General features: G+C 39.1%; 1 protein-coding gene across 1 annotated transcript in view; it reads left to right on the forward strand.

Annotated features, from left to right (window-relative positions):
* Positions 1–25663, forward strand: part of LOC109486435 — a 31999-nt gene extending 6336 nt beyond the window's left edge. The window contains 4 exon segments of the mRNA XM_019790266.1: positions 3176–3275; positions 10635–10647; positions 10983–11171; positions 25530–25663. Coding sequence (XP_019645825.1) covers positions 3176–3275; positions 10635–10647; positions 10983–11171; positions 25530–25663 — 436 coding nt within the window.
* Positions 25664–25955: the final 292 nt, after the last annotated feature.

Below are 25955 nucleotides of genomic sequence, written 5' to 3' on the forward strand. Positions count from 1 at the left end.
ACGCTTGGTGTACATTTTCATTGTTGCGTGCTGTCGGCATTCGTAGCTGTTTGGATCAATTGACACATATTTTACCATATAAGATGGTTGATACTGCTTGGGCATGTGATAAGATTGTGGAACGGAAGCTTCGTTTCTCAGATTTGATGAACTGATGATTCCATACATTAACAACTTCACGTATCTATTAGACCATTTCATAGGGAAATGTTCTGTTAAAGCCACACCAATTCAGTGTCTTGTTAGATGGAATAGACGGAATGTAGTCTTTAAATACGTGAATACAATCTTAGTTAAACAGGACATTCTGCTGAAATGCTACATGTATGAACAATACCTTAGGGATTTGGCACAGACAAAGTACATTTTGCCACAGTATTCAGAAGAAAGGATTTCGAGCCCTGTAATGATCCAGCAATACATACATTCTGTAATCCTCCCAGTTTATCTACTGTTTACACCTCTCATAAATTTTCCACAGAAATGCTTTAATTGGCTAAGAGATAGGGCAAAACACTGGAAAATAAAGAATTTCCATAAATCATCTATGTGTGAGGCTTTCCCAAGGGTCGGTATCAAGTAGAATTGGTGGAAACTTAAGTTTCCATGTATCGATCGCGCCCTCCCCACGGGGATCTTAGCCTACAATAACATATTTCTTATCACCTATTCTGTCACTGCATTATTGATTCCGGTAATCTCTCAAACCCGTTCCTGTGAAAATGGGCCCGTCTTCATACTGATTATTTCTGGTGTCAGGAGGTTTCTGGTTGTTTGTAAGGGACTTTACCTGGGGGTGTATGGGGAAGGGGGAGGTTTCTGTCACAGCATTAAGATGGCTTTTGCTCCCTCTAGTGACTATGTACACATGGTTCTTTTTTAGGTTTACCTTCACAGAAGGTAGACATATTGGTTTTCTCAGTTTCATTGTCTTCTTCTCCAAACACATATTATATAAAGGTCATTGACCTAGACCAGTGGCTGTCACCATCATAACTGGTGCTGTAGCAGACGCCCTGTGGTGTTGGATTGGATTATGTAGCAAGTTGGAGGGGCTGGTCATACTATGGTTTGTGGGCTTTTTGTATATTGATGCCATTTTTTTCCATATGTTGGATTTGTGCAGTTTGGATCAGTACAATTCTTTGTGTTGGCAGCTGCAGTTACAGAATCCTTCTTCATAATGATTATGCATACTGTGGTACTGACAAATAGGCACAAATTTCATAAATATTGATGTAGGAATGCTGTATCTCAGTCCCCCCAGGCTTAAAGGAGGATAGCATATTGATCAACAATGAACACAAGACCTTGGACTGTACATGTCACTATCACTAATAATGAGAATTTCCACACCTCTTAAGGCCATGGCAAGTAAGTTTTATGGATGATATCTGCCCACACATTGACTTTGCCAATTTCCTTACTCGACTCTGGTGACAATGATATACATAGCATTTTGTCAATGGAAATGAGCTGTCCTCTTGGATGGAATTTAAAGCTGGAGGTCATTTGTTTGAGGAGAGCCACAACTTGAGCACATTAAAGATCCCTCCATACTTACCAGAACAAGTTGTTCTTGGTTAGAGTGGTTCAAACCTTACAGTCTGGTCTTATGCAGCTTGTACTTACTGTACAAAACTGGTGTGTTATGCAAAGCAAATAAACCTGGTTACATCTGCCGCACAAAATTTGATTGCAGCCGTGACATCTCACCTGTCAACATGGCCTCATAGGAGGCATATTTCAGAGATCAATTGTTATGAAAATCAGAACTTAGAATATCTCAGTCTTCACTTTACTGACTTTCACTGCAAAGGCAGAAGTTTTCAACCTTGAGAAGTTTCTGGAAGTCAGGTTTCTGTTATCATTAGATATAAAATTGATTTTCAATTTGGTTGCTTCTTGTCACTGTTGTACATGTATCAGAGTGTCTTGTCACCAGAGGCATAAATGTATAGGGTCCTCCAAGACTGGTACATATTGATTTCCACAATCAATGAGTAAATAAGGAACTTGAGCAGATGGAATATCGCCATACTCTGTGTAGGAATATCTCAATACTGTGTATAAATTTCACTGTCAAAATGGGGGGATTTCCACATTTTTCAACTCAGTGACTCACCAGCCAGTGCAAGCTTGAAGAATGTCCCAACATCATTTTGAAATCAATAAAAACAGACTGCAGGAAAAATCACATTTCTGAATATCTGTTCACTTGGGTAGACGCCGTGTCAGAAGTGCCAACCTAGCAATATGAGCCGGTGTCACTGAGATCAGGACAGGCCTGCAGGGGAACATTGTTCAATAAATACTTAATGTTCATTATCTGACACCTTAGGGTATCCATCTGTAACAGAGACTGAACCTCTGCGGTAAGGCCACACAAAATTCATTTGTTGGTTCACAGATTTTTTCAGGAAATCAATGAAGTGGGCTGGGTGGGTGGGTGAAAGAATTAGAAATAGAAACATGCCTAGGCATCTGGTAAGGGGCCCCGAATGTTACCATAGCAGCCACAAAGTCAACATAATATAGTCTGTATATACTAGCTAAGGCTGCTTTATGTTATTCAAACAATGAAAAATGTAACAAGTACTACATGTAGTAGGAGCACTAGCAACTAGTACTAGCAAGAACTTCAACTCTCAAAATATGAGCATTTGGGTTTAATTCAGAATCTGACTGAAACATGTTTTTTTTTTGGTCAAATCAGGGGAAAAAATGAGGAAGGCAAATCCAAGAACCAAGAAATTGAATTGGTGTGCACCCTGTTAGAGCTTCTTTGTTCTACAGGTAAGACTCAGACACATAAAACAAAATTTTCATTCAAAGAGTTCAAAACAGTTGCCTTGATGTTCTATAACAGCCATACAGTACTTTCACCGTGTTAAAAAAATGTAGAATTTCAGAAACTTCTACATCCTTGTATGCAGTGTCTAAAAACTTCTGGGAAAGTTTTGCAACTTCCAAGTTGATTTTGTGTCAGGAAAACTGATGCAAAGAAAATTAATAGAACCTAGTTTCATTCTACAGCAAGATTTTTAAGTAAGGAGGTAAAGTTTTGTTGCCCTTAATTTGGCCAGCTGGGCAGCCTTAACTGTCCATCATCAAATCCAATCAAATGAAAAATAATAAAACCTTCTTTTCATCCTCAGATGAGACTTAAGTAAAGTTTGTGGCCGAAGCAGCCTGGCCCTAATTTCCAGTCCAACGCAATCGATTCCGAGCGGCCCTATCCACAGCAAGGATGGCAGAGGTCAGCGCAGGTCAAGGTTTGTTGGCGTTTTACACCTTTTATGTTCACAATTGTGTGTAATCCATGCAGCAGCAATCACACTCTGAGCAAGTTTAAATACCACCAGGACCAACTCCACTCCTCCAGGGTTTGTACCCCACCACACATGACTGGACTCCAATTTTTGGGTTCCTTCCAAGAGGTTGACCCTCCGCTTGCCTTATATGGACGGGTCAGCCGACCTTTGACCTTATTGGATGGCAATTTCTCCACACAGAGATTTTGCCAATAGTGGTTTGCATGTAAATATTTGGTTTTAGTATGGCAGGGATGAGGAGGTTTTAGGACCCAGTCTGGACCTTTTCTTATGACCCGAAGGCCAGACCAAGTTATTTCCTTGGTTCTTGAACATTTCAAAACTCTAAGAAATTGATATGAAAAAAGAGGCATGGATGGAACAACTATATTCACTTCAAGAAACTTTGAGGACCATTAGGTATAGACTTTCTCCTCAAACCATTTTCATGTGGATCTTCCATCCGCTCATCAGCATTATGTTCTAAATCCGAGAACCAACAAGTCAAACTGGTGTGGCTGCTCATCATGCCATCTCTGCTTAAAAAGATATGCATTGGAAAGCATCTTGTTATTACCCTTTTCTACCTGGAGGTGTTTTGGGGGGATTTTTGCACCAACATTTCCCTTGCACAACCCTGGGAACCAAACTTGTGAGCCCGTGTGCATTGAGAGCTTGCACACATGCAGGAAAGTGATACGGTAACCCCATCCCTTACTCACACCCCCTCACCACTATCTGCTAGCCCCCACAATCCAGTCAGCTGAGCCTCATTTTGCCTGCCTCAATGACTGAACCAAACTTGTGAGGCATTGAGGCAAGCGTAAAAGACTCAGCCAGCTGGACTGTTGGGACCAGCAGATAGTGGAGAAGCACTGTGAGTTTGGGACTGGATATTAGGTATCACTCTCATGCATGCATGTAAGCTCTCAGAGTGCAACCTCATGAGTTTGGTTCCCAGGGTACTCTTGCAGAAACAAGCACACATACCAGATCAGGTCGCAGGGCCCTTATCATAGCCTACAGAGCAATACCAATACTGGATACCCAAGAGGCTTGTAAGATACTAAAATCTTCCAACAGTTACTGCCTTGCAAACTTCTCAAAACTGCCTATCGTTGGTGATACGATTGTGAAGAACGGGGTCAAGACATGCCTCACAAATGCAACCATTAGACTAACATGACGCACCAGTATCCTGATTGCCTGTCTGCCCTCCGGCGTTTTCGGAAATCTTTGCACTGCTGTTTCCTCATGAGGACAAGTAGATACACAATACAAGATAAGCGCTTCTCTTGCCATTGATCTTTTTGGAAAGTGTGATATGTGAAAGCAGTGGGGCAGACGTCCTGCGTCATCCAAAACTAAGGGTCAGCTGTCTGTTTTGAATGATACATAAGGTGGGCGAGGTGATAGGGTTGGCAAGGTGGCAAGGTGGTTAGGGTTGTTGACTCAGATTCTGAAGGTCCTGGGTTCAAATCCCTGGTGGGCTCCACTGTTGTGTCCTTGGGAAGGGCACTTTCCACCTGTTTTCTCACATGACTCGGGTGAAAATGAGTACCTAGCTCTGGCAAGGGAAGTCCTCTTGGATGCAAGCACATTGTTTGCAGAGAGCCACAACTCAAGCACATTAAAGATCCCACCACACTTTCTGAAATAGAGTAGGGGCATGCCACAGGTGTGTAACAGTTCAAATACTATCTGGAGGTTGGTGATTCACAACAAATGACCCAGATGAAGGCCTGGCAAACCTCCGTCTCATATTGACCACACTGTACTTAACATCATCACCCTGACAGAGACCTGGTGACCCTGTCTTGTATTAGCCAACAAAAGGGTATATCACCTATATCAACCAGTGAGGGGTGGTATAAACCCTACTGTGTATCAAACTTTCCATTTTGTTTAAAGCTTTCACCTTTAAACAACATCATTCTGTACAAACTTTTCTACATTCTACAAAGATTTGTCTATTAACTGTGTTTCGCTCCATGGAGAGAGAAGTTTTATTTGGACACCAATATTATTCAGTACTTTCTGACAATGACCAAATGATCTGGCCTAGTGCTTTATCCTGTGATATTGAAGAAATCCTTAACCACAGCTATATCTCCATCTGGGATTATACCAGAGACTGGGCTGTTCTGCATGGTCTACAAAACTGCTGTTTTTGTCCTGAGGTGTCCTTAGTGGGACTGTTACCTATTGGTGATCTGTCATCTGGGCTGTAAGAAGTCTGTGGATAAGCAGATAAACAATGGTAACACAGATGGACTTAAGTTTAAGGTGAAACATAGTCTGAAGGGAAAGTTTGTACTTTGGTACACATAGTTTTCCTCTTCTTCAAATTTTTCTCTAAAAATGCTCGAGAATTAAGCAAATGAATTGGTATAGACTGATGCTGATACATTCACACTGAAATGGATGGAAACAGGTCTTGTGGTCAGGGTTGTTAACTCAGGGTTTGAATCCCTTACAGGCCCCACTGTGGTGTCTATGGGAAATTAAAGGCCCTTAACACTTTCCTTACTCGACAGGCAAAAATGAGGATCCAACTTTGGTTATGGAAATCCAGAGGTCCCATATTTGAGAAGAGTCACACCTCTGCACATTGAAGATCCCACTGCACTTGAACTGCATGTTCAGCACCATGGAAAGCCATTAGAATGTTCTACAAAATATATTGTGTGTCAGGTTGGTGCTGTCCTAGCCGGAGAAGGGATCTTTCTGCAGGAAAGAGGAATTACAGGATACTCCTGATGTCAAGGCAATGTAGGTTCTTCTAGAAAAGACTTTAAAGGGCAACTGCAAAGACAATTGAGGGATTTTCTTGGAGGAAAGATGGCAGGACTAGAGGTGGCATGATTGAGCAGGGAGGGACTGTGCTGAGGAGGGCAGATTTACAATAAAAACAACACAAGATATTCATAGTGCTAGTGTTTCATGGTGAATTTGGATCAAATGTGCTGTAGTTTACTTGATCAATCAACTTATTTGAAAGAGGGAAGTCCAATGTGCTTCTGATTATGACAAAGTGTGTAAAGGTTGAGAATCATACTTTAGAAGGTTGAGAATCATACTGAGAAGCCACAAGATAGATTTAGCAAGAGAGTAACATGAAAACAAAAAACTGGAAGGAAAACGATTTCAACTCTCTGATATGGTGTGTTCCAAGGTACAGACCTCTGTCTTCATTAGATACTCTTCTGATTCACTCAAAGTTTCTCATTCCCTTTAGCGGTAACCAAATGGTGGGTTTTGGTAACTCTCCATGGTGCTGAAAGTATGGTTGTGTCTACTGTACTGTGCTGAATACTTAGAACTACATGTATGTCTACACAAGATCAGTTGTTGAACCTTGTCAGAATGTAGGGGTGTCGGAACAAAGGTGGAGCATTCTGAATGTATAGGTAATATAACCTAAGGGCCTTGGAACATGAGGTTGCCCCCTACCCCACCCACGTCTGACTGAAGCACCTTAATCTTTAACTTTCTCCCTGCTGTCTAACTCCCTTACCAATAAAAATTTGGCACCAGAAGGCTACACAGCAGGATGATGGTTAACAAGAGCAGATTTGTAACCCGTTAGTGTCCTGACACCATCATCAGTTGCAGGGAAAAACACGAGTTGCCATCTAAGCCTTTCAACCCAAATCCCTGGAATTTACAGAACCCTGTAAAGCTGGTGCAGGGTGCCATTTGCAGGAAGTTGGCGTGCAATTTGAGCTTGTTACTCCCAGGTTAATGGCTTCCCTTATCCTCTGACTGTGTGAATATTGGAGCATCGCCCTCCATAATTTCCGACCCGTTGATGTGTGTGTTTGTAAGTGAACAGCAATAAAGGAGGAATATCTTAAGCTTCTCGTTGTCTACAAAATCTCTAATGGTTTGTGATGATGCATTCTAAGGTAATTTCCCAGGATTACTTCATGACACAAGTACCCAGTAAATGATGTAGCTACACCGCTCTGCATAATGCTGAACTCAAAATGCGGGGCCCCACTGTAAAGCAGTGCCTCACACTGACATGGGCCACCCTGGCTAAGTAAAACACAAACAAACAAACATGGCTAGAAAGTCAATGCCAGGGCTCTAGCCAGCACCAGATTTTCCATCGATTGCAGGAACGTGTAATAATAGGGATGTGTACGCAATGAGAAGAAATATGGTAAGAACGTCAGCACACAAAATGAATGGGTGAGGCATTAATAAAAAGTATTTTTATATTTTGTTATTTGTTAGTGCAGTCGTGCTCACAAAACCAATACCACTGCTATCAGTAGTTATTGCAGCCTGGGACTTATATGATAGGGTTTACAATCCAATCCAGATATAACAAGGTTTATACCAGTAAATAGACTGATTTGTAGCAATGATGCGAAATATGGCTGGCTGTTTAGTTTACCAACCGTGACAAATCCACAACAACTACTCTTTTACAGAAGCTAGTTTTATCCCTGCGGCAGTCAAAGAAAATCAGCTCTATTTCATCAGAGATATTTGCTATTAGGCCACACAAATGGAACTTCCTGGTACTAGGGTTTTCTGCATCATTTTATCACTATTCTGATTGCAAGGTGGTCTTGTGGTTAGGGTTGTTATCTCAGAATCTGAAGGTTCTGAGTTTGAATCCCAGGCAGGCTCCACGATTATGTCCTTGGGAAGGGTACTTTGCACCAGACTGAGTACTTCTCCTCAATGGACTCAGGTGAAAATGAGAACCTAGCTTTGGTTAGGGATATCTTCCCATATTTTAAGAGAGACACACTTTTAAGTATTTACTGAAGAGAACTGCTGTATTTTGCTTGAAGGCAAAACAAACAAACAAAATTCTAGGCAGTATACACACACATTATCAATTCATATTTTGATACCAGAAATTTTTCCTTTAGCATGCATAGTCCAGTGGTTAGGTATAACAAATACTTCATATGCATGTCTATTGTCTAGAGTAAGTCAACCATTTATTTTTGAGGTTTTTATATTGAGGTTTATTTTGTTGATTCATAATTTTTTTTTGCTCACTTTATCAATTTTCTACAAAAGCCAGTAAGCCAAGAAATTAGATGAAGCAATATTCTGACATTTTGATGTTACAAAATCCTTCTCACAAAAGTTTCCTTTGGCTACCTTCCAAATGAGCCCAAACTTTTTACGGTTGGAGTTGTAAAACAGAGTAATCTTCCTCAACATCTTCTGAGGCGTGTTATCTCCAGCATTGTCGTAAATGTCCATGTAACTCCCTGGCAATAAAGACTTTTATTATGCACAATAACAGTTATTGACATGTTATTTAATGTACGGCACAATGGAAAGTAGTCATTTTGCCAACTGGGACATGTAACCATGGCTCTACTCTTCTAGTCATCTTTTTTTAACTATCTTGCAAAAAGTAGTGATAAAGAGATATGACCGCCGTGTAGGATTATGTGTAATGGTTGTAATTTCCTACAAAGAAATGTTGTAAAAATCCTACACAAATCCAGTTGTCTGTATAGCTTGGTAAATGTAGCACATGTGCATAAAACTTTTTTCTAACTGTGTAGCTTGGTTAGTTACCAGTACAGCACGCTTTAGGAATCACCAATGGGATCAAAGAACTGGAAAATTTGATACAAGTAGTTGGCAGAAGAAAATAACAGAGGCACAAACTTTTGCAGGTCATTGATATCCCAAACAGCTGCAAGGTGCCACTGTAAATCACACATTTTTTACGGTACTTTATATTTGCGTGTTTTACGGTCGCTTCTATACTGTGAACTTTATACTACAAATCATTGTAACATTCAAATATATCATTAACTTTGTTTTTGCTGCACCTGCTGTCACCTTGAATGTATAGTTTTTACATTTTCATATAGATTTAACTAAATCAATCATAAAAAGAAAAGATGAAACGAATCAATGTACTAGGATTATAGTTTTACACAACCAGTTATGTCTCTCACCTGCTTACAGTTTTTATGCCTATCAGACACCTTCCTGAGAGTTTTGCTTTGTGTAGCCAATGTAGGAAGATGCCTGATAGACATAGGAAGCTCTGAGGAAGATGTTTGATAGAGAATGAAATGTAAGCAGGTGAGAGACATTACTGGCTGTGTTTAAGGTGTCCTCCCTGGCTAATTTAGCATTTTGACTTTCCATCGTTTTCTCACAAACAAATTTAGAAAGAACTGTAGTTGTACTGATTATTGATACCTGGGTACAAAGGGGTTATGAATATGATTTTTTGGACCATATGGATGACATCATCACGTTTTATTGCCCCAAATGTAATTATCTTTAAAGTTATAATATAGCACTTTGGTACAAGTAAGTGAAATAGAAATATGATTTTCATGTGCATAATGGTCAAAGCTACAAACGTACGTTTGCACAAATTGATATCTACTAATTATCCATAGTTATTAGAGAATAATCTAATTGCCTAATTAAAATTTAGTTATTCTCTAATAACTACGGGTAATTAGTAGATATCAATTTGTGCAAACGTACGTTTGTAGCTTTGACTATGTACCTTACATGTATGATGAAATTATTTTCAGAAGTCAATGTACATTTCCTGTCCAACAGTTAACATGAGTTAAACCTATCCCAACCAGAAATGCAAGGAAGGTTATCATGTCATCTAAATGGGAAACAGCTGACCATGTCAATGCATATTCCTACCACCTGTTGATGATGATAATGCATTATCAGGAAACTAAAAACTTCACAAGGTTATCAAATTCAACAGTTGGATTTGGCTGTTTATGTATCTAACATGGTGAATACTGATTGCAGGGTTTTGCTCTGATGCCAGTTTGATATCACCAAACATTAGAATGTTATTGTTCAACAGGACATCATACGTAAAATCTAATTGCATATACTATAAACTATACATCTCTGTAATCCACCATAATCCTCTCTATACTCCTGTATGAACAGTAAAACAGTACTTTATCACCCCTTCCTTTCAAAGTCGTTAATCCTAACATTTGACAGATCAAATAGGACAGTCCTGCTGACTCCAGTATTGACTGGCAGACTGGGGTTATTATTCTTTTATATCTCAGCTTACTGGTAATAACCAGATTTTACAGAGCTTTCTTGCTGTGAATCTAATGTTTGCATGCAGTTCTGGTAATACTGAGGATGTATTGAAGGGGGTGAAGCCTGTCCTCTTTTATTGCCTAGTATAGACATAGTGCTGAGTATGTATGGCAAGGTGGTCTTGTGGTTAGGGTTGTTGTTAGGTAGTGAAAATAGATTAGTTTTCCTCAAAATTTTTGGTTTTTATGTTATTCTCTAACTAAATCTTTGTGCTTAAAATGTCAGAGAACCAAGGAATGTAATTACTGTGGCCTTACATTTCATTACCAGCGAGCACCGAACTTGGCCTTGGCCCTCTGCAACTGAGAAGTAGTTTGAGAGAAGTTGACTAGAGTTGATGTGTAGTTACGAGGCTCATCAGCAGCAACCATACTTTCAGCACCATGGAAAGCACCCAAAATACACCATTTGCTTTCCCTCTGCTAAAGTGAGCAAGAAACTTTGATTGAATCAGAGGAATGTCTCACTGATAAACATGAAAACAGATGTCTATACCTTAGAACACAAAGTATCAGGTAGTTGAAATAGTCAAGTCTTCCTGACAGTTGCTGTGGCCTTATATTTCATTACCAGCAAGCACCAATCTTGGCCTTGGCCCTCTGCAACTGAGAAGTAGTTTGAGAGAAGTTGAGTTGATGTGTAGTTACGAGGCTCATCAGCGTTAGCAGTGATGTCTACCTGAGTACACCATCTGGACACTCACTATTACAGTCCGCCTGCCTTTATCGGGGATGGAATACAGACGGGATCAAACACAAATCTGTCTTGATGCCTAGTTATTAGCCTCATTAACTACAGCAGTTATTTCTGCTAAAATGGACCATCTGGAACTCCGCTGAAGTCCATCTGTTTTTATTGGGGATGGTCGATGGGGACGGTAAAAGTTGATTTGGCGAAATGGGAGAAGGAATTGTGAATTCACTGGTGTGACGTTACCATAAAATACTAGTAGTTGTTATTACAAAGAAGCCTGCACACCATTTGTGGATAAGAAGAACTAGAAGTTCTTCACTTGCCTTTTCATACTTCAAAATATCCCATAATCTTTATTGATATCAGATATAGACAGAGGAGATTTTTGGAATAGAATGGTCCTCCAGCTCTTTTATAAATTTACTGTATACTGCAGTTATCCCTCAATAAGACAGGTGGAACCACATAGTTTCTGCTTCATTCAGAATTATTTCCTGAAAGAGATAGACACTTAGACTTGAGGGTGTGCAGAATCCAATTCAAACTGTTAAGTGCTTGCTTTTCACTCCTTGCCACATGCAACCCAACTCCTCTAAGCCCTGTATGACGTTCCCCACCCAAATCCCCAGTGGTTTGTTCCTTACTAGTTATGTCTATGATGGTAGAATGTGTTGTCCATCATCCAATAGGAAGCCATCACCCAGGTGTTCCTAACAGATATGGGCCAGCATGTGGTGCCTGTTAGAGTCTGCACAGTATCTGGCCTTGTAGACATTGCCTTTGTTATGTGATTTTGTTGACTTTGAGCACCTCTTGTGTTTTACTTCAAGTACTGTAAATCTATTTATTTTTGCATGGACTTAATTTTAGGGTAGGAGGAAAAGTAGGTTGTGTGTGTGTGTGTGTGTGTGTGTTTATTTTGTAATATAAAATGTTTTTTGTTTGTGTGTGTGTAAATCTACAATTCCCAACATACTTGTACACAATATACCAGACCCATATCTTTAGTACTTCTACCATATTTTTGTCTGTGGGACTGGAAGTGTCACAAAGCATTATGGATGTCACAAGGGGGTGAACTCTGACGTCTCCAGTTGCCTTGTTATTTATTTTATTTAATCAAAATTGTAACGTAACAATACAATGAGTTCACTGGGCAGCAAGTAGGCTGATAACGTGCACACCTACACAAAATGAGCAAATAAAAACATTACATGTAACGAAGGGCAGGAAAGAATAATGAACAGTTATAAGTAATACATAAGTTACATTACATAGAAAACATGCAAATATTTATAGAAATTATTTTAGTAGCCTTGTTATGAATTATGTTCCCTCGGCACCAGCCCTGGCCCTGTAACACCAGTCGCCCGACCTGCCTTCCATTTACCTATCAGCATGCTGTACGGCTTCCCGTCCAAAAACGCAAAAGGTCAGACATCCAGGGCAGAGGAGTGATCAGTCAGTGGAAATTGCCAGGCAGGGGGGTACATGCCTGTAAATTGGTGTCATCCATAAGGGCGTGATTGGGTGATAATTAACCGACCCAACCGTGCCATGGGTCTGTGTAATATGCCACGGGGCATGAACCATGAATGTCAACCTTACACAGTTCTACATTCAACAAATTGTGGCAAGTACACTTAGTCTTTCCTCTTGAAGGAAAAGTTTGGGTTAGTCAGTTCTAGCGCAAGAAATGAATGAATGTGATAAGGTTTGTGCAGGTTTGTGCTGTGTGGCATGTTAATGAACCATGAATGTCAACCATACACAGCTCTACATGTACATTCAACAAAATGTACTAAAAAGTACTTGTCTTTTGTCTTGAATTAAAAGTTTGAGTAAGGGTATTCCAGCACAAGAAAGCTCAATTATTATGCAACATGATTTGTGTAAGTAGTGCTGTGGGTGGTGAACTACTATGAATGTCAACCTCACACATTTCTACAGTCAACAAATTGTGGCAAGTACAATTCATCTTTAACATTATCCCTGCTGCTATAGCCTTTTGACACAAGATATGGTATTGGTTACAAAAGTTGGCAGCAGGGAGAAAGTTAAGGAAAAGTTTGAGTTAGTAACTTCTGACACAAGAAAGTTTTATGCAACTTGTGACCAAGGTCATAAAGTATAGCTCACAGTTTTACACATTTATACTTTCAACAAAATGCTACCTCCCTCTCTAAGGAAATGTTGGATTAAGTTTAAATACATTCTGACACTGAAGCTTCAGTCTCCAGTCTCTATGTGATAAGGTTTGTGAAAGTTGTGCAAAGGTCCTGAACCATGGATCTAAACCTCACACAGTTTCACATTCAACAAAATGCTACTTCCCCTCTACATATCAGGAAATGTTAGATATAGTGAATACATTGATTTTCTGAAACTCAGACACAAGGAAGCTTCTTCAGTTACTATGCATTAAAACTTGTGTAAGTTATGCCAAAGCTCACGAACTTTGGATGTCAATTTTACACAATCTGACATTCAACAAAATTCTACCTCCCTCTCTAAGGAAGTGTTGGATTTTGTAACTTATTACATTCTAACACGGACACAAGGAACCTTCAGAATCTTCAGTTACATGTACATGATGTGTTAAGGCTTATGTAAGTTGTGCTAAAGGTCATGAACTATGTATTTCAACCTTACACAATTCCACATTCAACAAAATGCTACCTTCCTCTCTAAGGAAATGCTAGATTTAGTAACTTCATTCTGACACTGATACAAGGAAGGTTCTTCAGTTAGTAAGCAGAAAGGTCCATAAAAGTAGGGCCATAGGTACCATCGGTCTCAGCTTCATACAACTCCATATTAGGCCATGAACCATGCATCTCAACTGATATGTTAGAAACATACAGCAAAATGCCACTGCCCTTTCAAAGGGAAAACTTGGTAATAAATTTTGACACTGACCAAAGAAAGTGGCTTCACTCAGAAGGCAATACAGCCTTTATAAGATATTTTTTGGGGTCACAGGCTGCAAAACCTTTCACACAGTCCTCACATTTTTCAAGCACAGCAATCCTCTCTGAGGAGGACTTTGAATCACGTAAACCCTGACACTGACAAGAGAGTGGATCCCTTCTGCCCCAAGCACTCTTAGCGTGGGCATGTCATGTTAAGGACATGCCACAAAGAGTCTTGTCAAAATGGGATTGCAGTGTAGCATTCTATAACAACCACTTATTTAACTAGAGCCAACATTTCAAGTACTTTCTGTCATCTTCATCAGGGCATTATCTTTTATCTGACAGGTGGTCATGGAAACGTCAGCTCTTGTTGCACGAGTGGTTGTGAAGAAAGAACTCTGCTCCCATATTCAATCATACACCAACCTGAAGAAATTTTTACCTGGGACCCGCTAAGGATTCAAACCCAGAACTTTTTAGATCCAAGCCAACAACCCTCAAACCACCTTGCCATAACATGGTGATCTCAGAGTACTACCATCCTCTCAATAGATGGACAGATAGGTATTCAAATTTTGCATTGTATGCTTGTATATTTTTACTCAAGACTACTCAAACAGCTTTCTTTTATTACATGCTCTCAACCATTATTCAGGTTGAATTAAATCTTAAAGATCAATATTCTTTATGCATTTTCATTGCTTAATTGCCTGAAACCCAAATGATCAGAGCCTTTAATGTACCTCGGCATGCATTGTCTCTTTTCATCCATTTTTAATCATTATTGTACTTTTAGATTAAGGCTACATTTATTTTAGATGTTTGGAGTAAGCTAGTATAACCTTTCAAGTTTCTCCCAGGTTACATCTAATCACATTGCATATCATAACTTGTCTATTATAAGATGACTGTCTCCCACAAAGTGTAATGGAAAAATCCATAAACTACAGGGAAAGAAACCACAAGTGCCAAGTGTTCTAAATTGAGATTCCAATGACACCTGAGGATTCTCCTGGGGGGGGTTCTTCTCCTCATTAAAATGTAGGTGACATGGCGCCGGGGGCAAGGGCGCGACCTTGGATGCGTTCTAATCCATTATGGTATGATTAGGTTAATAACGCACCCCCCAGGGGGGCCCTGGAAACCTTGTCCTGGAAGCTTACGGTAGACCTGCGATACATCATGTGGGAACAATTGGCAGGCACTTAAAGAAGGTGAGACTACTGGGTGTACAGAATACTTGATCAAACCTTGCGGCTGGTGTTACTTTCAGGCAGTTAACATTTCTTCTCGGCTCTCTTCATTCCTGGATTATTCATGAATGTACAGTCACTGTTACAGACTAAGCTGCGTATATTTTTTGGGAGACAAAGTTGGAACTGAAAAAAAAGTTGACGACTTGTGTTTTAAAAGCATCCAATGTAATTTCAGGGTGATAATACAACAAATATTCTGGATGAGGAAATCTGTCTGATATTGTTGTTTATTACCATTTTTTATCACATTTTCAACATCGTTTCATGTTCATAGCATTAGAAATAGTCCAAAAAGTATGTGAGGAAACCCTTTATTTTTTGGTACCACCAATAAATAGCTAGATCCCGCCTACGATATGAAACAAGCAACTGTCTTCCATCAGCAACATTGCATTTTTGCCTCACAATTCATTTTTAAAATTAGTGATGTTGAAGAAGAGTTAAAGATGTTACTGGCAACAGCCAGATTTAGTTTTCGTAACTTATCCAGTTAGTACAGTTTGAATTGTGTATGAGTATCATTTACCTGGATGTCTAACCTTCATCAGCATAACTTTCAGTGTTGTGTCAGTAGACTAATGGTAGGAGTTACACCCGTACACTACTATCTATCTATGGCCTAATGAGGCAGTAAACGGGAGTAATAAAACTAAGAGCCTGAGGACAAGTCTGCATCGTTAACCTCACATGTAATGGAAGATCTGTTTTGCCAATAACGGATCACTGGGGTGTGGAGTCCCCATCAGAAATGAGGAATGCAATAAAAACTATCTTGTACAGGTAGATGAGTGACAGGTATATATCCATAATTAATTTACACCAACTTGTTATTAGTACCTTAGCCAGAAGGTTATGTTTTTGGTAGCATTTGTATGTGTGTATGTGTGTAAGTTTGTACATTGTGTGTATGTGGTTATGCACAATAACCCAAGAAGCTATGGATGGACAGTCATGAAACTTTGTAGGTCTACATTTGTATGTGGTATTCTCTTGTCAATGAGGAAAATTATCTAATGGACCACCAAAAAGTGATCACCTTGGTCCATATGTAGAGGTAGGTGTACCAGTTTGACTGTACATGTACATGTATATCGATGGCAATCATGACTACTCAAGATTACATCAACATGATAATCTAAACCAGCTCTAATGCAATAATGAAAAGGTGGTTTAAACTTCATGCACACATACACAATGTAAGTCATCATTATCATCGCCACTCTCATCTGTTGATGATTTGGGCCACCACTGCCTCTCACTGTCTTCTGTCCAATCCCAAGTAAAACCCATCTTCTCAAGTTCCCCCAGGACTGTTTTTCCCAAGTCATTTGTTGTTGACTTTTGCTCCCTCTTTTCATTTGTATGTAACCTGCTGTAAATCATAAAAGTTCTTTATTCTTTATCTGAAACATCTGGCAGGAAAGACGTGCATCAGTTTGGCACAACTATGACACAGTCTGTGCTTTTGCTCAATATGTATGCAGATTGTTGAGAATAAGAAGACAAGAAGTCAAATCAACAGGTAAATCAAGCACTGCTTTAATTTATAGCCAATCATCTCTTCTGGGGATTCATGACACAAGCAATGGAAAGCAAAACTTTTAAGAGATATTCTAAGTTTTACTTAACACTTTGGCATCAAAATTGTTTCCATCATTGTAATACTTCCCTCTCCGTGAGCACCTGTACATGCTCCTTTTAATTTACTATACTTTCTCTGAACCTAACCTTCAGCCTGCTAAGGTACCTGTTTGGCACCAAATTTTATTGGTTATGGGGTTAGGCAGCAGGGAGAAGGTTAAGACCTAATGCTGCCAGCCCTAGCCTTGTAAACGTGTACTCCATTGATTGAAAACAAAAGTTAAAGGTAGGTAGGCAATTGGAAGGTAGTCCCAAAGCCTTTCTTAAGGCCATAGGGGCAGTGGGTTAGGGTTACTCAATTGTGTCTAGGGCACAGTATTGGAAGGTGGAGCCCATCCCTCTCCTTTCATTGCCTTGTACCTCCCAACCAAAGTCAGGTACCCATTTTTACACCTGGGTGGAGTGAGGAACTTGTGTACACTACCTTTCCTAAGAACACAATGTCTAGCCAGGAATTCAAGAAATTGAACCCATGACCTCATGATCTTTACATGTTTGCTAACCCAGCCACTGCAACACACAATGCCATCAACAGATGCTCATAAAAAAATTAAAAAGCCCCACTCAAGTAGAGTGCAAATTTACCAGCCAATTTGCCTTATTTCAACGAGATTAGGTACATCTTAACAAGATTCCAACATGGACATGCTGTAAACTTGGAGATTGATTTTTCCCGTTTTAGTCATTTATGAGGTCAGGAGGTGGCAGGAGGGGTAATGGTGGGATTTAGGGTCAATTGCACTTCCAGATTACTGCTAATTCAGCCGGGAAAAAAGTTTCAAATACGCAAGGCACCAACTTAGACACTTTTTCCCCATGAGACTCATACAAAATCTGTGGGCTGTTACAAGAAAGGTGAGCTTGTGGAATTGGTCTGCTATAATAATGACTTCAGACTTTCATTTATTTATTTCTCTTGATTTATCACACATGTTGGAAGGATTGATATAACTATAATTCTTTTTCAAGAATTCAACCCTGAGGCCTGTCTGTAAGGTTTGAACCACTCACACTGAGAAGGACCTCTACTCTTTTTGATGACATGTGGTAGAATCTTTAAGGTGTGTCTTTCCTCAAACGCAGGACCTGGTGTCCACTTCACATAATAAATTATACGTCCTATCTGAGAGGACATCCCTAACCAAAGCTAGCTACTCATTTTTAACTGAGTCGAGTGTGGGGATAGGGGCCTACCAGGAGTTTGAACCCAGAACTTTCAGATTGTGAGCAACAACAACCCTAACCACAAGGCCACCTTGCCAGCTTTTTTGGTACAAAATGATATCATGGTGTGACTTGGTGATACACACAAAAAACCTTTTAAACCGGTTTTTTAGCTGCATGAAAAGGTTTATGACTACAGACAACTTTTTGGCATTTACAAGTTGCTTGCTTCCTTTACTAAAATGTTTATCATAAATTTTGTTTCCAAATATTGTTATCTGACATGGTATCTACAATTTGTTTTATAATTTCATTATCTTTTGTATCTTTAACCTTACCATATTGCTTGGTTTGCTACTAATAACATTAAATGAAACAATATTGGGAGATGCCTCACCTGATTCTGTCATCCATTCAGCAATTTTGTTTACCAGAATCAACAGATATTAAATTCTTCCAAGCATGACGATGATGGATGCACAAGATGATTAGGTCACATCAGCATGTCAGCAGAACATACTGCTCTAGTATGAAACCTCGATTTTTCTGTTGAATGTTTGTCAACGTCGCTTCAGACTTTTGCCCACTCATTCACTCACTCACTATCCTGGTTTTGATTATTCTGCTGCCGGTTTCCCTGTCCCAGGGGTGGGCAGCAGACGGCTGTTCTGGACACCTCGCCTCCAGCTGGCTCTGTCCTGTGGGTCTGTGCTGGACAGACCACACTCCTTAATATCCCTCTGGAGACACTCCACCCAGGTTTTTCTAGGCCTGCCACGGCCTCTGTTGCCTGGCAACTACAGATAATATATTTTCCAACACAACATTTGAAAACTTCAGATGGGATGTCATCCTTAAAGAAACAAATATGACATTAAATGACATGTTCTATGCACAAAATATTGTGATTTTTGCACAGGCACAGTACGCTTTTGCCAACGTGCTGGTCACACCAATTTAATTTCTTGATTCTCAGTGGATTCAAAAAGCAAAACAATTCTGAATTGCAAGATGAATAATTATGGAAACAGTATTAGCCGAAAGCATGGAGGTATAAAAGGTTCCTTTTATAACTCCATAGGGAAAGTCTGTAGTTTGGCATGCATAGTTTCAAGGAGTGAATATAGTCAGATTAAAGTTTACCTCCTAACCCTCTTCCTTTAAGGTGGAATGCATGTATAACTATGTTTAAGGACTATTAACAATGTCTTCTAAAAGTAAATGTTCAAGTTAAGTACTGCCTAAAAGTTTTGTCAAAAGAGTCGTATTGCAAGATGGTAATTTATGCAAATTTTAAGGCTATTTTTAGAAAGTGTAAATTTTCTCCTATTTTTGAATTGCGATTTTTTATGAAATTTTTTCCGTGAAAATTGATTGTGCCCTATATATGCCACCAGCCTTGACATATTCAAATAGCACCTTTACAATGTCTAAGAGCCAAGGAGAAAGAGCGACACCAAGAAATTATCCAAACACACCTTCCTGATTTATTGCTTTGCCACAGTGATCAGTCTATAACAGTCTTTAAACAGGAGTCAGAAAGGTGGTTCTACCTGATGGGAAGGCAAACCTAAACTGACAGGAGAAAATGTCTCGGATATTGGAAACTTTTCAGGTGGCCCAAATGTGTAACACGGTGTGCAGCGGAGGTTAGCGGGAAATTGGAAACAATTGCAATCTGGCTGTTTAGTTGATTGCAATCAATCATGGATGTGGGTCACAAATAATAGGCTATGCATTGGTGGAACTTAATGACTCGGAAACTTACAAGTGAGTTAATAGGTCAGGCTTTGTCTCTCTTTAGAACTTTTAAAAACAATCTGGATGAGGAAATCTGTCTGATATTGGCTTTTACTGCCATTTCTTAACACATTTTCATCATTTCATACTTGAAGCATTTGAAATAGCCCCAAATCAAGCTAGGTGAGGAGACCCTTTATATTTGGGTACCACCAATAAATGGCTAGGACCAGCCAGGATACTAAACAAGCAACCTTTTTCACATTTTTGCTTCACAGATATTCATATGCTATGATAGGCTTGATTAATCCTACTAAATTGAAAATTAACTTATCTAAGCTGAAAATTGACAAACAATGGTCAATGTGAAATAATACACATTTCAGCACCAAGGAGAGGGCAGCATTTTTGGTGGTGACAGCATTATCTTTTATAGTTGCTCTTTTCAGGCCACACCGATTGAATTAATTGGTACTTAGATTTGCCCACTTCATTTTTTTCTGATTTGCAAAATAGAAAGTGGGTTAAGTTAAAGAAAGTCCTTGCCTTCCACGTTATTAGTTTTTTCCATTTTGCAGTGGTTTGATTGAAAGTTCAAAGTTCATTGCTTTAATCATAAACCAGCCTGGTATGTTGACTTCATGGCTCCTGTGGTAGCATTTGGGGCTGAAATAGGATGCTTTGGCTTTTTTTGCTTCATATTTTTTGTAAAACAAATCCGGGAACCAACAAATTGAATTGGGATGCAATGAAAACAAACCCTAGGCGTTGTGAATTAACACACATTTCAGCACCATGGAGAGGTACAAGGGCAGCATTTTGGTAGTGACATCAATATCTTTTATATTTGCTCTGTTAACCAGGTGAAATATTACTGTTACATTCCCTGTCATCATCTCTTCTTTTGGGGGTCTATCAGCATTTTTCTACTCCACAGTGTATGAGCTTGTGGCTGATGAGCTTGTGGCTGACAAAAAGCAAGTCAAAGAAGAAGGCATTTGCAAGCAAGTGCACGATGTTCACCTCCACAATGCTGCAGATATTGTTAAGACTTCAACCCTCCCTAAAATTAAACATAACACAGTTCAGGGACACCATTGTACAGAGCCACCTAGGTGTAGCAGGAAGTACTGCAGTCTGTTAATATTACTTGTACAGTCATCCAGATCAGGAGAAAATATTCAATAGGTAATAACTGTTTACAAGTGTACATGTAGTTATTGTTTAAGTACTTTATAATTTGTTACTTCATATTTACTTCACCCCAAGGGAGTGAATTGTTTTGTGCCTCTCTGTCTGTACGTGTATGTTACTGTGGTTCCAATGTAATACACAAGGTAGTGTTGCCACACATCCTCAGTGTTATTAAAGCTTGGACATGTCAGTACAGCAGCTATGTTTGTCGTGATCAGGACTGAGATGGTTACAGTGCAGTAAGAATGAGGGGGTGACGCTAACCCTAATTTAGGGTTACACTAACTGACTAACCCTAATTTAGGGTTACCATAGGCAGGAATCAGAATGTTAAAAGCATACAGCTTAACAGGTTCCTCCTTGCTCAAGTTATGTAATGGCAATGACTCACAGTTGTACACTTTTACGATCCCAATGCATAATGAAAAGAATAACAAAGTATGCAAACTTTTACACCTAATACTTCATACTCAATCTTAAAAAAAACTGTAATAGTATTGGGACAGGATGTAAAGAGCATACAGTTTAGCAGGTTCCTCATTGGGCAAGTTCTGTAATGGCAATGGCTCATAATTGTACCCAACTGATCATCAATTGTACCCCAGTGATCATCGTTTCTTTGACATAATCAGAATCTTACTTTCATTTCCTTCTAAATGAATGGTCTGAACCCATGCAAGTCAGGATCCAATTATAAAAGTTGATTTTATTACACCCATTAGATATTCATAATGGGTTGTACAGATCCCGATAGGCTGAGGCGATACAGTTCTGCAGTAGTGTTTGTTAGCAGTAGGGAATAATCATCACTAATGGTTGATTGTAGATTTATGAATAACGTTGAATGAGACATTGACCTTACAGCCTTTTATTCCCTTTCCTACTTACTTATCCTTACTTATCCTCATACATTTGTGCATGTATGTGTAGTTTACTGTTTGGTGAGATAACTCAAGAAGCTATGTATGGATTGTTATGAAATTTAGTAGGTAGGTAGGTCTTGATGAGACCTGAAAATGATTAGATTTTGAGCTCCCTAGCAGCTTGTCTTAACAATGCAGTGGAACTTCCAGTTTTGTTCTGTAATTTGTTCAAGAGGAGAGAGATATGATTTTGTTGTTTAATAATAAGTTGCTTCAATGCAGGGGAGAAAAATAAGACCAAACTCCTAAAATTCTTAAAATCTCTTACACCTTAAGCCACACCAACAGGTTTCCTTGGTTCTTGGATACTGTTACATACTGTTACAAAAGGTAAAGAAAATAAAAGGCTTGGGTCAAACTTGAATTCAACTATATTTTTACTCTCAGAAACTGTGTACCGAGATGTAGACTTTCCTTCTTTTGTGGACCTTCCAGTCTTGGATAATTGTTTTGAACCTGCAAACCCCAAAATAAATAAAAAAAAGTGTGGCTTAAGGATTGCAAGAACCCCGTGCTCTTAGGGGCAAGAGTCTGACTACAAGGCCAATCAGTTGGCAGTGAACTTTAGCTGATACCCTTCACCTTCATTGCAGGTTGCAGGAACTGTAATGCAATGATTCTGTGGTCCACTGATTACTGATTGTAAGGGCTTCTTGGAGGTAGAAAGCAGTTGACGGCTGTTGTTTTTGTCAGATGTGCTTCCTACTTCACCTTGAACTGTTGCTTCTGAAATCATTTCCTACCTTTAAAGGTCCAAAAATCAAGGAACTGTAGACATTGTGGCCTAGGCCTTGACATATAACCAAAGCTACATGTAGGTACTCATTTTCAACTGAGTCAAGTGACAAAATGGTGTGAAGTGCATTTCCCAAGGGCACAACATTAATTAATGCCTGCCAGAACCTTTATACCCATTCACACAAGAGGTGGAATGTATTGTGGTCTGAATGAAAATCCTTTAAAAGTTTGTATATTCCTGGATATTTGAAGTGCATTCTAAAAATTCTCAGTAAATTCCATTTTTTTTGCATCCATCCGTGTGGCTGGCCCAAATGATTTTGAGCATGTCCAAAACTTTTTAATGTGAATTGAAGTAGAGAAATGTGGAACAGCATTCTAATAAATATTAAAGTAGCTTTCAAATGTTGTGTTGGAAAAGATATCTTCTGCAACAGACAACACAATACAACATTGACCGAACAGCCAACAAAAACCTATAAAATTCAGTCTTGTGCAGGCAAAGTACGTTATGCCGATATGCTCCTATGTACATTGTACAATAGGGAGGCCATTGAACCAATGTACAACATTACAGTAGAGTCATTGACTCCCAAACAAAGCATTTTGTTGGCAACTTTCCCAAAAATGAAGCATGAGTCTGCAACACTATATAATCAAAGAACAAAACTTGTCTAGTAACTCAACTTAACTGTCCAATTTCTTCCTGTCTGCTTGTAATAAATCAACATTATTGCGATACTTGCAGACTGACAGTTGTAGTGTATTGTTACATACGAGTTAGCAAAGGTCTAAGATAATATATTGCTACAATATACATAGTTAACAAATGCTTCATGCAATAAGAGAAATTGATAGTTATATCATTTGAGGGCCAGGAACTGACACTGTAGCAGACACCCTATGGTGTCGTATTACACTATGTAGCAAATGGCAGTTGGAGGGGCTGGTCACCATATGTATGTTATTATGAATGTGTTTGAGTAAGCATAAACAAAGCTGTAGTTTGTTAGAGAGAGAGAGAGAGAGAGTTGGTTAGAGTAGACTGTGTGAAATCAAGGTAAAAATAATATGCATTTGCTTTGCAAATGTTAGTTTTCTAGTTTGAATGTGAATATCTAGCTCTAATGGCCAATTAATAATCAAAAGGAACTGCAAAGAATTAGGCAGCAAATAAGAAGTAAACTTCTTCAACAGTCCATGTTGAACTTCTTATGTTGCGGGTGTGATGCACTGCTTTTATTGCTTGCATTGATGCATGGAGGGCATCAAAATTCCATCCTTAACAAAAGTAATAATGATGCTGTAGGCATTATACGTGAGCCTGCTTGAGCATGATTTATGGCTTATCTTGTACCACTCAAACGGAACGATGCAGCTACAATACTAAATTCAAATAAAACCTGTCCAATTATGACAAAATCAGACATGCATACTTTTGTCATACTTTTTATTGGGATCGTAAAAGCGTCACAGGAAATTGCGACATGCTTAATGGCTGGCTTATGATGATACTTTAACCTTCTGCCGGCTAAGTTAGCCATTTTGGGCCCAAATTTGTATTGGTTACCAGGTTAGGCAGTAGAGAGAAGGTTAAAGTACAAACATTCATACATTAAGCATTACAGCAACAGCATGTTTTATTCCCTTGACAAGAAGCTCGCTAAGCCTATTATAGAAGAAACCCCAATAACAGTAAACCAAACTTCTTAATTTATTTATTGAAAATTGCCACATTTGTGGAAGGATTGACATAACAGGTGACTATCAGCTCTTCAAGATGTCAGCCTGGAGACTAGACTGTAAGGTTTGAGCCACTCACACCTAAACATAATATTTTATTTGTTATTTATCGCCACACTATTTTTGCAAACAATCCTTGTAAAATATGTGTTATTTGAGGCATGTGACATAATCCTATTCTGTGTTGGTTTTTCTGTTATTACTACAGTGATAAAAACATCACAGGAAGATTTGTCTCGTGGTTTATGACCCTGATTATGACACTCGAAAAGTAAACATTCATACTTTCTGCATTATAGCAGCTGGAATGAATTTTCCCTTGAGAAAAATTCCACAAAGGAAAACAGATCTCTATCAACAATAAAGTGAGTGATGTGAAAATAATGCAAATGAATATAATCATTTGAACGTTATTTATTTTTTATTCAGAGTAAAGGTTCATACTTCTTGCATTACAGCTGATTTGCATTTCGTTTTCCCTCTAGAGAGAAAAGCTCAAAATGGGTCACACTAATATCTCCCAGCACTACAACAAGTGATATGAACACACTGCTTGAAATGTACCACTTCCATACATGTACATGTATGCAGGTTAGTGTCTAGGTGAAATTCATTCTACCTACATGTATTGCATAATGACAATCATTTAGCATTACATGGTAATGTGGTACATGGATCATTTCTCTGGAAAGCAGAAAGAGAGCACAAAGTTTAAGACCAACTGATAGCCTAACAGTGAAATGAGCAACGTACAGAGGATGCCATAAAATCATGTTCTTGCCGTATTTGAATATTATTCATTCTCATTTCAAATACAAATGTAAAAATAATATTTATATCCTTTTATATGCACTGTAGAATGTAACATTTCTCAGGAGCACAAAGACAGAGCACAAAGTTTAAGACATCCTAACAGTGAAATGAGTTAACATGTACAGAGGATGCAAATATAATTTCATAATACAAAAACTTTTTGCATTATGACATTACACGGTAATGTGGTATCATTTCTCTGAAGCACGAAGACAACCCGATATCCTGACAGCAATACGAGCGATGTGAATAGAATGTAAATCAGTGAGTCGTCGCGCTTCGTTTAATCCTCATCAGGAGCGCGATGCTTAAACAATGGTGCGTTTCGGCGGGCCGGGTCATTCCTGAGTCAGCAGAATGTGTTTTTAATGGCGGCCGTTTCTCTCCCGTCATGTCCCCGCCGCTTGCGATTTACGACCCACTTACAAAATTAGGGTAGTTAAAAAGGTGCAGCAATAAAGGAGGGGGGTTGGCAGACGAGGTAATAGTTCTATGGCTAATTGTGGCGTTCTCAGAGCATTCTGGAATCACTCCCCGAAGAAAGCAGGAAAATGCTGCAGAATGATAGAGAGACATTTAGGGTTACAAATAGTGGCTGTTGCTCAAAGGATGGAAGAGGTATTGATGGCACGCTGTTAGGGTACCATGCTGCCAATTTGAAACAATGAAATAGAGATTAATGTCGTTTGTGATTTTGGTGGTTAAAGTATATGTACTTTTTGTGAA

The sequence above is a fragment of the Branchiostoma belcheri genome, unplaced genomic scaffold (assembly GCF_001625305.1).
Source record: "Branchiostoma belcheri isolate BF01 breed outbred unplaced genomic scaffold, Haploidv18h27 scaffold80, whole genome shotgun sequence".
In the NCBI taxonomy this organism is placed as follows: Eukaryota; Metazoa; Chordata; class Leptocardii; order Amphioxiformes; family Branchiostomatidae; genus Branchiostoma; species Branchiostoma belcheri.